At 34.9% G+C, this 12,284-nt stretch overlaps 1 protein-coding gene across 1 annotated transcript; it reads right to left on the bottom strand.

Annotated features, from left to right (window-relative positions):
- Positions 1-3,500: 3,500 nt before the first annotated feature.
- LOC110787491 (BTB/POZ domain-containing protein At5g66560) lies at positions 3,501-6,875 on the bottom strand. The gene is made up of 3 exons (XM_021992117.2): positions 6,513-6,875; positions 5,131-6,426; positions 3,501-4,283 (listed from the first exon to the last, which is right to left on the bottom strand). The coding sequence occupies exons 1-3, from the start codon at positions 6,630-6,632 to the stop codon at positions 3,705-3,707; spliced, it is 1,995 nt and encodes a 664-aa protein (XP_021847809.2). The 5' UTR covers positions 6,633-6,875; the 3' UTR covers positions 3,501-3,704.
- Between the last annotated feature and the right edge of the window lie 5,409 nt (positions 6,876-12,284).

Here is a 12,284-nt window from a genome sequence, read left to right as displayed (position 1 = left end):
TGTAGTGATGCCGGTGTGAGTATGTGGGGCTGAGTAGGGACCACGAGAGAGATAAATAATATAATAATTGACCGTGGAGTAGTAGAGAAAAATTATAAATACGGAGTAATGATTAAAAAAAAAAGTTTCTAAATAAAAAGTTATGCACTTAAAAAAAATGTAGGGAATACTTTACAAACACAAAGTACTTAAACATTTGAGTTTACGTTTACATATTGAAAAGACGTACTAGAATGAGTAATTAAGTTTCACCCTAAGCACATGTCACTTTTTATCTTTTCTCATGATCATTTTATTTTACTCGATCATTGATCAACAAAGACTCTAAATAATTAAAGTTACCATGATCATCATCAAATTTTTCCTTTGAGTACGTAGGATTTTTTTATTATTAATTAGGCTCCGTTTGGTAGGGCGTAAAACGTTTTCATTGTAAAATGATTTTCCATGGAAAACATTTTTCAAGGGAAAACACAATTCCAAACTAGTTTTCCTTTGTTTGGTAACTTAAAGGAAAATGGGAGAAAATGGTGAAGATTGAGGGGAAGAAAGGAGAGGGAGGTAAGGAGGAAATAAGGAAAAGTGGTTTCCCTCCCTTTCAAATGGAAAAGGGTTTTCCACCTTTGAGTGAGTCATGAAAAATTGTTTTACATCCCTTATCCAACCAAACAACGTAAAATGATTGAAAAGGGGAAAATCGTTTTCCATGAAAACGTTTTACGCCCTACCAAACGGAGCCTTAAGCAGGGTACTTTTATCTTTGATCAGGACTACTTTATCAATGTTTATCGAAAATTAATACTACGTATCATACATGAGGAGTTGATGTACAATAAAGTTACTATAAACTCGAGGCACGCACAACAATTAAATTGCTTTACAAATTGATTTTCATGCTCCATGCATGCCTCTAATGTTCCTCCATATGATATGCTCAAAGGCTCTAATGAACAAGTTTTGAAGTACAAAAATATGCTCCAAGCCTCCAAAGAACTTATCTTTGAACTCAAATTTCAATATAAAGTACTAATTAGTAATCTAATTAATTTTGATCTAAAACAAAGAAAGTAATCCAATTTACACGCTACAACTAGATTAACTTAGCCGGCAAGGTGGCAATGTAAGATCTAAAACGTAGTTGCATCCAACATGTGCACACCAATTAAGTACTTGTGCATGCCCTTTCGTATCAGTTAGGCAACTTCACTACTACAACAGTACAACCACTTCAATGCGCCCATTCTGTCACTCACTCTACTGGTCTGAACCGTTTGGGTGTTCAATTGACTCTCAATTCGATTTGCTCACAACAAAACTCATCAAGATTTCTAAATACTGTTTGCTTAAAGAGATCAACTCCTTCTCTTTCAAAACCCTAATTTTCTAGGGGCTACCACCAACTATTAGGTTGATGGTAAGCCCCTTTTTCTTGTTTTTCATAGCTTTTGATTTCATGTTCGGAATAAAAACTCCATTCTCTCCCTATTGGAGAGCTTTTTTACCCATTTATTGGGTTATCTGTATCCATTTATTGGGTTTTATCTCTCTACTTGTGAGAGTTTGGGGCCATGTTTTTAATTTCGCAGGAAAAGTTGATTTATTGATGAAGATTTGTGCGGGGTTACACGGATGTCATTCTTACTTCTACAATCAATTGAATCAGATTTAATTCAATACCAAAGCTACAACAGATCGAAAGACCCCCTCGTTGAAGGCTGTATCAAACAACGATGTGAAATAGGGTATTCATCATTGTCAGATCTCATCTACAACGATCGTTGTTTTGCCGGATTAGAATTTTGTTTGATCCAAATTGTTTTGTATTTGTTAGTTTTGATTTCTATTGTAAATGTCGTATGACTAATGAACTAATTTTTACATTCAAAAAAAAGAGATCAACTCCTTTAAGCGGCTCATAGCCCATTATGACAAAGCCCTTTTGCCTTGGTCACCAAACACTATTTTTGGTGTTACCACACCTGGTTCACCCGTTAGGGCTAATTCGAATTCGGGGCGAGTTCTGGGTAGATAAGTTTCAGTCTCCTCCCGATTGTTGTTGTGGGGGGTCGAATAAGTAGTCATCTCTACCAAGTCCAGTCTCAATCACCACTGAACTAACGAGCAATTGGTTTGTCTTCCAACACTATAAATATGCCTCTTTGTGTTGATCGAACTCCAAGATATGTTCATTTATTATCCTTCACACATAAATTATTAATCCACCACCTTATTTAGGCATTGTAGGGCCTTTTCTCAGAACATCCCTGAAGCCCGTGACTTACTCGTGTGCAGTTATATCCGAGGTCAAACACATCACCTACTCTTAATAAGAGTTATATATCAAAACCCCCCAAAAAATACTCTATCTCTTACAAAGTATTTAGAGGATGCCTTACTCAATCTCTAATAGGTCCGACCTCTTACCGTTAACTCTTATATTTTCTCTCCGTAAACAAATTAGTCTCATTTTACACTACTTGTTTCATACCCGGAACAATAACCATCAACCTTTGGTTCCAGCTAGACCAGACAACAAACCCAGTCCCCCACTCTCCAAATCATTCGCAGAAATAAAGTATAATTCCTCAACTATCCCCCCCACTACATCATACCGTTGCCCACTCCCCTAGACATCTTGGCTTCTTGCGGTCCCTCTCTCCAACTCCACCCTCCCACCTCAAAAGACTCATTTTTTTGGTGTTTGCCAACTTCACTTATAAATTATTTGGCGCAATAAATTAAAGCCACTCACTAAACTCGTATTAATACAATACTCCCAACATCCAATCTTCACTATTGGCATTTTAACCTTTTTGAAAGGTGGAGATTCTCGTACCCTTTCTATACCCTTAAAATATTTAGCTTGCGGTTTTATAACAATTCACGTACAACGATGTATTCGTGACCTTTTTTTTTCTTGAAAGTAAGTAGAATAATGTATTAGGAGCCCATCTGTTTAATGGTCAGTCCCAAGTAATCACTACAGAGAGCAGAAGTAAATGTGGCTACTACAAGTATCTATATACATTCTATTGTATATAAAGTGACCTACATTCGCAATCCAGTGTGTTACTCTGTTTGCTTTTCTATAAATATGTTTAATATCCCACATATCAAAAGAAAGGCTTTTGACTATTTGTATATCGATATTTAAACTATTCACTATATATACACTCTAACAAATATGTTTTGGCCTAGTGAAAATGATTGCACATTCAAACAAAAAGGTTTGGGGTTAATTTTATCCCCACTATGGGCACTATTAAGGATCATCTCCTTGATATACTATGGTAAATTAATTAAGTTATTTTGATTGACTGTAATCAATCAATTAATATATTCCAAGTCTATAGTTAAGATCTCCTTGATATACTATCTTTAATAAACACTTTGAGGGAGGGTTCCCTTTACCATCCCCTAGTCTCAAAGTGTCTAGTCTGCAAACCCGAGCCAGGTAAAACCGTGCAGAATCCAGCTTAACAGAATGACATGACACTTCATTTTACCTTCTAAAAAATTAAAAATAAATAAATTCTGAACTATAAACAAAATTTGAGAAACACCATGCCAAATGATACTACTACTAAAGTACTAGTAGTAACATTCTCCTTTCTAGATTGATAAACAAACAAAAAATTACAAATCATACAAATGAAATATACCACATTACCAATTTGCCACCTCTATTTTTATACCATTCACAATCATCTTTGACTATTATTATTATGTCTCCCTTTCCTAGTCTCCACAACCGTTGACTCATGTGAATCACAAACTTGTGTCTTAAACTTACACCCAAACTTACGTGACATCGTACTCCTCCATCTTTTTGGAGAATTAACCACACCCACTTTCACTTTATCTTTATCAAACTTCTCAATTACTTTCTTCATACTCGAACATTCTCTTTCCAACTCATAAACTCTTGTTCTCATACTATCCATATCTAACCTCAACACTTGGTTCTCCTTTATTGCCTCCTTCCACGTCCCGCCGCCTCCTCCTCCGCTACCGCCACCGCCGCCCCTGTCTCTCTCTTCCTCCTCGTCGTGGCCGAGGAGGGAGGGAGGAGTGGACTCGCTCGGTGCGATGTCGGCTGTGATGAGGGTTCCGGCGATGGCGTGGCGGAGTTGGAGCTGCTCGAAGAAGAGTACTTGAACTACTGCTCGGAGTGGGAGGCGTTCGTTTTGGGCTGCGTGTGTGCATGCTTCGAGTGTTAGTTTTTGGCAGTCCATTACTCCGCTTACTTTGTCTCTTTCCTCTTCGGATAACCATGGATGTGCCTAATTATTCAACAAACGAACACAAGTAAATAATCAAATTAAAATCATATATATATTACATCCCTTCCGGAAAGTTCTTTACGCCTTGGAAAAAGTATGAAAATTTTGACAGTAAGTTATCACTATATTATATACATCAAAATGTTAAGATTTTATTAGATTGATTTCGTTACAGTATGTATTTTCAAAATATGAACTTTTTATAATTTTTTCTCATACAGAGTTGGATACATTAGCGGTTAAATATTGCATATGAATCCTTACAGATAGTAAGCGTAAAAAATATTATCGACTGGAGGTAGTAATATGTTCTCCTCACCTTGTTTTTATTAATTATTACTCCGTACTTGTTTTTGTTAAAATCATACTTTCTATGTTCGTTTTAACTCGCGGTGTTGTTAATTCACACATGCCAATACATAAATTTGATTGTTAATATTATCATTCTCTTTAAGTAAAAATTATAAAAAAAAAATTAATATTTTGAAAATAGATAATCTAACAAACTACGTTAAATAATGTAAAAAGCTTAAACGTTGTGAGTATTAGAAAACAGGGAAGGTATCAAATAAGAAAATGCTAACCATACCAGGAAGAATCAGATCAAATCATAACAAAAAAAGGAAAAAAAAACACTCACGAAAAATACATAAATCAGATCAGACCAAAGCCGACAAATTCAGATCAAACAAGGAAAAATCTAACAAAAACTAAAAAATCATATCATACTAAACCACGTAAAATCACACTATAATATAAACTAGAAAAATCAGATAAGACCAGCTTAGAGGTAGAGAACAGAGCACTAGAAAAAAACAATGGAGAATCATAATGTGGTAGTTTATACCTTGAGATAGACATCGACGGCTCTATAAACACCATCGTCGTACAATCGTGCCTTTTCCGGTGGAGAAAGAGCTAATTGAATGAACTTTCCCGGCTTCAAATTGGCATCAGAAGCAATTTCCGACAAGTAGCCATCAATGAGTTTTCCGACGTGCATAATCGCCGGAGTTCTGACATTACCTAGGGTTTGATGATCACCTTCACCTTCAATTTCTCTCTCTTCGTGATTCGCCAAAAAATGGCTTAAAATCCTTTCAATACAATCAACATCATACAAAGTTTCAGTTAAATATGAGTAACTCGGAATCAACAAATCATCTAGTGTTGCTTGGTTTAATTGAGCTCCGATTTTTTTCTCGAGAGCTGATTTACAGGTTTCCGAAGCGTTGAGAATGTTGGCAGTTCGCAGTAATCCGAAGAGAAAACTCGTCGCCGCCGCCTGCGGTGATCGAGTGTGGTTTTCCGGCGGAAGGTTCGAGATGATCGTCTCCAACAACTGCCTCTGTTCCGCTTCCGACGCCATCATCGACGGCGCTGTCGCCGTCGGTTTACGATTCGAGCGGCTTATTCCCGGAAAACACCGCTTAGCGTAGTGAATCAAGCAGCTCTCAATAACTTCAGGATTAACCTCTTTCATCCTCATCGTTGATATAACTCGGTTGAAGAGGTGCGAACTCAGTTGAGCAAGATCTTCAACCCAAGCGTCACTCACCTTCGACGGCGGCGCCGCCGCATTCTTCTTCTTCTTCTTTCTAGATTCTTCGACGACGTCGTTTACTGGCCAACCGAACAATGTCGGGTCATAAAGCGACGCTTTCGACGAAATAGCGTCGATGCATCGGTCAACAATACCTAGGTTTTCCGACAACGGCGGTAACTTCTCGCATGATTTCAACGTTTTGACGGAATCCTTGATGTTTTTGAGAACGGTGTTTGCGAAATACCTCTCCGTTTTGGAAATGAGATTGTCTTCTGAGTATTCCTCCGTCATTTCCAGAACTTCGCCGGCGCACCGCAGCGGAGCCACTTTTGCGGCGGTGAGATCGATTTTAACGCCGTAACAGAATTTCGCGGCGGTTTCAAATATTTCTGAGCCACCGGGGAAATCTGAGAGTGACACGTGGCACTGCACTTGTTCAAGTAAGTTTTCGTCTTCCTCTTCGTCGTCTTCTTCTGATTTAGATTCAACGTCGTCGTTTTGCGTATCTTGTCTTCTTTTGTTTGTTGGTAAATTTTTGGTTTCTTCTTGCTCTCTTATGAGGTCGTGTAGTTTCTTGCTCTTCGACATTAATGGAAACTGAAACACAATAAAATCAACAAATTAAAAATAAATAAAAAACGAATTGAAAAACGAGTTGATAGAATGAAAGAACAGTTCGTTACCTTATGAAGATGGAAGGTCATGTTGTCAACTTCAACGATGATGTCACTTGGTAAACCAGTAGTGCAAAACCATGCTTGACCTTTAGAAGGTGTAGAAGTACCTGATTTCTCAGCTGCCATTTTCGATCTTCTCCTTTCTTTTCAACACTTTTTTTCTTCTTCTAATAAGCTTCTTTCTTAGAAATTTCAAATGGTAATTATAGTGTTTTTGATCGATCTATAGAAAAGCATGGGAGATTGGAGATTGGAGATTGGAGAAGGGGAAAGGAAAGAGTGGGCGGAAGTGGTGAATGAGTAGAAGTGGAGAAAGGAGAAGAAGAAAAGTGGTAATGGAATCCAATAATGGGACAAGGATTTTGGTTAAATTTTTATTTTTATTTTTCCATATTAAAGGCTAAATGGGGTCCAAGTGTCCAACAATAGTTTTCTAAATTTGAATATTCCACTGTTTTTAGAATTACTTCAAACTATATTTATTTATTTTTATGAAAAAAATATCTCATTTGTCCAAACTATTTTTTAAAAATTGCTTGTAAAAGGAAAATCTTTATTTAAAGATGTAAAAAATCTGATATACTCCGCAATACGATACGACAACACGATATGAATCAAATATGGAAAAAAAAAGGCTACTCTCAAGGATTTTTCGGCATGAAATTTCCACGATATGTTTGGTTAAATAAGTCGGTTATTGCTGAGATTTTTCAACCAGTTGTCATTTGACGTGAACATGCAAACGCGTCATTTATTGTTGATGTGTTTACATCTTTTTTATATTTTTATTTGACGTGAACACGACACTCTTGCCATTTCTAGTTAAACTATTTACAACTATGAAAACTTTGATATTGTTGAGGTTTTTATACGATCTGAACACGACACACTAGCTTGTCATTTCTAGTTACACTATTTAGAACTAGAAAAACTTCAATACTAATATTACGATGCTTTTAAAATACAGGCATATTCACTATATGACCGATTGTACTTAGAAAATTACAATAAATACAAATAAAAAATATTTATATGATATTATCGGTTTATCAATTTATTTATTTTTGGTGCGAATGAGCCACAAGGAGGATGAGAATCGATCACAAGATCACCTGAAATCGAGATGAAAACTCTAACCAACAGAGCTATCCATCACTCTTTGTTATCGGTTTATCATGATAGACTGATTATGGGGTTCTAGTGAAAGTAGAAAATATGAGGAGATTTTTCTACTAAAAAGTGAAACTGGATCTCAAGTTTTTTTTTTTTTTTTTTAAAGGATCTTTCTTTTTCTTTTTGGGTAAATGAGTTTCAGACTTTAGATCGAGTAGTGCTTTAACAGAACAGATTCAAATTAAATTGTCTTGGGATTAAGCTCTTAATTAATCAATGATGGTTCAAGTTTATTAAAGGAGCTGAGTATTAGGGAACATCCTCTCTAAAAAAATACTTCTAAGACATCACAACCCCACCCAAAAGAAACTCAAGTTCTTTAATTTGAATGAACAAAATCCTAGATTCTAAGTATAAGATCATTTCAAAATGTATGAAATCAAGTTCAATTCATGTTTATTGTTAAAATAAAATTAAGTTCATGGTTATTGTTAAAAGAAAATTAAAAAAAATAATTAAACTTTGACAACATAAGAGTCTATAGAAAGTTAGTTCAGAGTAGTTCCTAAATTAATCAAATTAATTAGAACGTATTTTTAACTTACGACAACAAATCTGAACACAGGTAGAAGACGTAATGACTCAAGCATGGATTTACAGTACATGCGGTTTTAGCTCAGGTAGAAGACGTAATGACTCAATACAGAGTTTTTACCGGTACTCAGATATCAAGCATGGATTTACCGTCACCGCAACAACATTGTTCTACTTATCCTCCGGGATTTCTCAACATTGACATTGGTCAAAGTAATGAGGGCTCAATTACATATCGACTACAAGTTGATGCAGCATGGCAGAAAAATAGTCATCGAACTGGAATGGGCTGGGTTTTGTCATCAACTACAATTGCACTGAATGGAGAAAAGGAAGGCAATGATTGGGGTATGGCAAGCTCGGCGGCGCATGCAGAAGCAAAGGCCTGTTTAAAAGGAATGGATTGGGCTATTTCACTTTCTATTGACTCAATTTGTATTTTTACAGATTCTGCTACTTTAGTTACAAACCTGCAGAATTCTGGGACACCAGACTATCAACAGGAATGGACTCTTTCGAGCATTCGCGATAAAGGTAAGAATTTCAGCAGATGCTTCATTTGCAAGGTTGATCGAGATCAAGTTCAACATGCTCATAACTTAGCGCAAGCAGCAATTAAACTGGGAATTCGTGTGGCCCAACATCCTTTGGAGCCAGATTAGATTGGTTTTTATTTTGTTCTTTTTTCGTTTCCTGTAAGTTTTAGCCGATGTCAAAAAAAAAAAACAAATCTGAACACCAAATTGAGTATGTGAATAAAAAATAATACGCCATTCAAAATCGATTTATTCTACTCATGTACTCCCCTTATTTTATGCTTCACTCTTATATATAGTTATGTGTCCGATTGTAGCTCAAATGCACTTTAAGAAATATATGCACGTAGTTTATGCATAAGGTTAGTTATAAATTCTAACTGAACACAATACAAGAAAAATCTTCAATAGTGATAGGCAATAGTAATCATAGTAATAAGAATAATAAGAATAATAGTAATAGTGTACATGAGGCTTTGTTCTGTTCACCTTATTTCCCTTTATTTCAGGAAAAAATAAGTCAAGTTAAGTTAAGATAAATTCAAATAAGATTAGTTTAGAGAAAATATGGATCGATAAGTACAATTTATACCTAAAATAAATTCAGAAAAGGTGAATAGAACGTAGCTTGAGTGACATTCAAGGATAACAAGGAATTATTGTCTCATGCCGCACTTGAAGTACTTATGCTACTAATGAAATGATTCAAAATTAATTGTGAAGTACTCCTCATCATAACCCTAAAGACGTACTATAATTGTTGGCTATGTAAATCATTTAGCTCAATATTTAGACCCACATGATTAATAGAGTGTATGGAAAGCTTTCAAGCAATGAATTAATTAATGAAAAATAAAGATGGGTGAAAAAAAGGTTGGATTATTTAGAAATATCGCATAGGTAGGCTTAATTAAAGAAAACCGGGCAAAGGTTGGATTAATAATTACAAATTTTTCAATTTTTTTTAGTATTTGTGAAAATAGTAACCGTAAAGATCTTTATGAAACGGATGTAGTACATAAACTCGGAACGATTTGAATAAACAAAGTTAAATGTAAAACAGTTTTTCAATGATGTCTTGGCATAGTGGTTAAGACTGAGGGCCTGTGTGCAATAGGTCTCAGGTTCGAATCCCCCGCCCCCATTTGTAATTTATATTGCCCTTGTGACTCATTCGCACACACAAAAAAAAAAAAAAACTTCGAATTTTTAGAAAATTCATCAAATATCTACAAAGTGTATGAAATAAACTAAAATACCCTTAAGGACCGTTAGCTCTATTAAACATTATCCCCCTAATTAAACCATGAACAACCTGACATTGCAGTATACAGTAATAATTAATACGATTGTATGATTGTATCTACCCTTAGCAAGTGCCCTCTGTCTTAAATAAATAAATAGGTACTGTAATGTTGAGTACTTGAGTGCCATTTCGCATTTATTTCTTTCTTAAATGTGCCGATTGTAACTGCAATGTCGATATTTGAATTTTTTCAGTCCACATACCAATCTGATTTTGTCCCCCTCCTTAAATCTCATTCTATGGTGTACATACTTGGGATAATTCAGACCACTTACAAAGTTACATATTTATTCATTATAGGAGGTTTAACATGAAAATCAACTGATCACAAGTACAATGGAAGTAACTGTGTATTAGATCAGATCAGAAAAATCAGATAAGATCTGAAAAAGAAAATCACTCAAATAAAACATTAATATCAGACTAGAAACTAGAAAATCAGATCAGACCTGATCAAGAGAACAAAGCCTAACAACTTGGTTTCTTCAATTCTACGGAAGTAAGTGAGGATCCGGACAATTTAACCAGGGTACCTACTATAATCGATTAACCGATGAGTTTCATTTGTTAGCTAATATAATTGTGTATGTGGGTACAATTAGGTTTTGAAAAGAAACAACAAACTCTCTTTCCCCATCTAAGAGTTCTAACTAGTGAGCATTCTATTTATTTTTGTTATACAAGACAAACTTTTGTACTTAAATATTTTAGATTTTAGCAATAATGTTTTTTTATTCTAAATGGATTTACATTACCTTAATTTAATGACGAATTGAATGAGTTATTGAGCTCTTTACTTTCTTTTTTTTCCTTTAAAGTCACTTACATCTTTGACCTCAATCATTTTTTTAATCTAAACATGTTCACTTTTGTTTCTGGTCGAATGTACGCATCCTAAATTTTGCTAATTATTATGTGGTAATTAATTTCGATTCCTGGCTTTATGGTTTTTCCTCATAAAATATATGTTTTGTATTTGTCATAACCTAACACCAATTACCAAAGAAAGTAAGATTCCGGGCCACTTTAACCAGGGTACCTACTACACTCGATTAACCGATGAGTTTTTATTTGTTAGCTCATATAATCGTGTATGTGGGTACAATTAGGTTTTAAAAAGAAACAACAAATTCTCTTTCCCATCTAAGAGTTCTAACTAGTGAGCATTCTATTAAATTTTTGTTATAAAAGACAAACTTTTGTTCTTAAATATCTTAGATTTTAGCAATTTTTTTTTTTTTATGCTAAATGGATTTACATTACCAATTTAGTGGTGGGATTGAATGAGTAATCGAGCTCTTTACCTTTTTTCCCTTAAAGTCACTTACATCTTTGACCTCAATCATTTTTTTATCTAAACATGTTCACTTTTGTTTCTGGTCGGTGGTGACTTGAGACCGAGTAGGATAACTACTGGATAAGGTTATTTTTATTCTCGGTCATGATCACTTTTCTCCTTGAGTAAGGTCACGAGAGTAACTTTTATCCTCAACCAATATTACTAGGTCTAAAATTAGTTCAAGTTCACCTATATTTAGCTCAAAAAGAATATGTTGATGATTATGATTAAAGAATTTAACACAATCGAAGAACATGAAATTTCGAGTTTAATAATCTGTTATTATTAATTATTCACCTAATCATTGGACAAACTGCAAAAGTCAATTAATGAGAAGCCAAAACTTGAAATAATTAACTGCTAACCATGAGGTCCGTGACTAATACTCCGTATTCCGTAGTAGCCAATCATCTCTACTTAGTCGATTTCCTGAAAATGATTATTTTGTCTAAAAGTCATCTAAAAGTCAATTATATGTATCATGTTTCTTGGATCTTAACACTTTATAACTATGCTGGTTTTGTTTTCTTGTAACTTTGTCAATATATATAACTATATAAGTAATGTGTTCTTCACAATTCTTTATAGTAGTACGTAAGAAAAATGACCATGATGAACCAATAGCTATTTCAGCCTCTCGGGTTAAAGAACTCAGTTACGCAGGTTTACATTTGAGTCATTCCCAATACTTTACAGCTAATGAGGTTTGACCTAGTGACTTCCACCAAGGTATGTTGATTATGTTCCCTCAAAAAAAAGTATGTTGATTATGTACGATGTACAATTTTTCATGGAAACTTGATCACTGATCACTAACTTAAATCATACGTGTAAAAATCCGACCAAGGGCGCAATATAGACTTAGAGGTGATCATTTGCGTGTTTTGACA

The sequence above is a fragment of the Spinacia oleracea genome, chromosome 3 (genome assembly GCF_020520425.1).
Source record: "Spinacia oleracea cultivar Varoflay chromosome 3, BTI_SOV_V1, whole genome shotgun sequence".
Classification (NCBI taxonomy): Eukaryota; Viridiplantae; Streptophyta; class Magnoliopsida; order Caryophyllales; family Amaranthaceae; genus Spinacia; species Spinacia oleracea.
Note: the sequence above shows the minus strand (reverse complement) of the source record. Positions and strands in the feature narration are given on the sequence as shown.

Bases quoted from the DNA above. Each gene is read 5' to 3' on its own strand.
- LOC110787491 (XM_021992117.2), bottom strand. From the start codon at position 6,632: ATGGCAGCTGAGAAATCAGGTACTTCTACACCTTCTAAAGGTCAAGCA. The intron at 6,427-6,512 runs GTAACGAACTGT...ATTGTGTTTCAG, and splicing joins TGACCTTCCATCTTCATAAG to TTTCCATTAATGTCGAAGAG. The intron at 4,284-5,130 runs GTATAAACTACC...TTGAATAATTAG, and splicing joins CCGTCGATGTCTATCTCAAG to GCACATCCATGGTTATCCGA.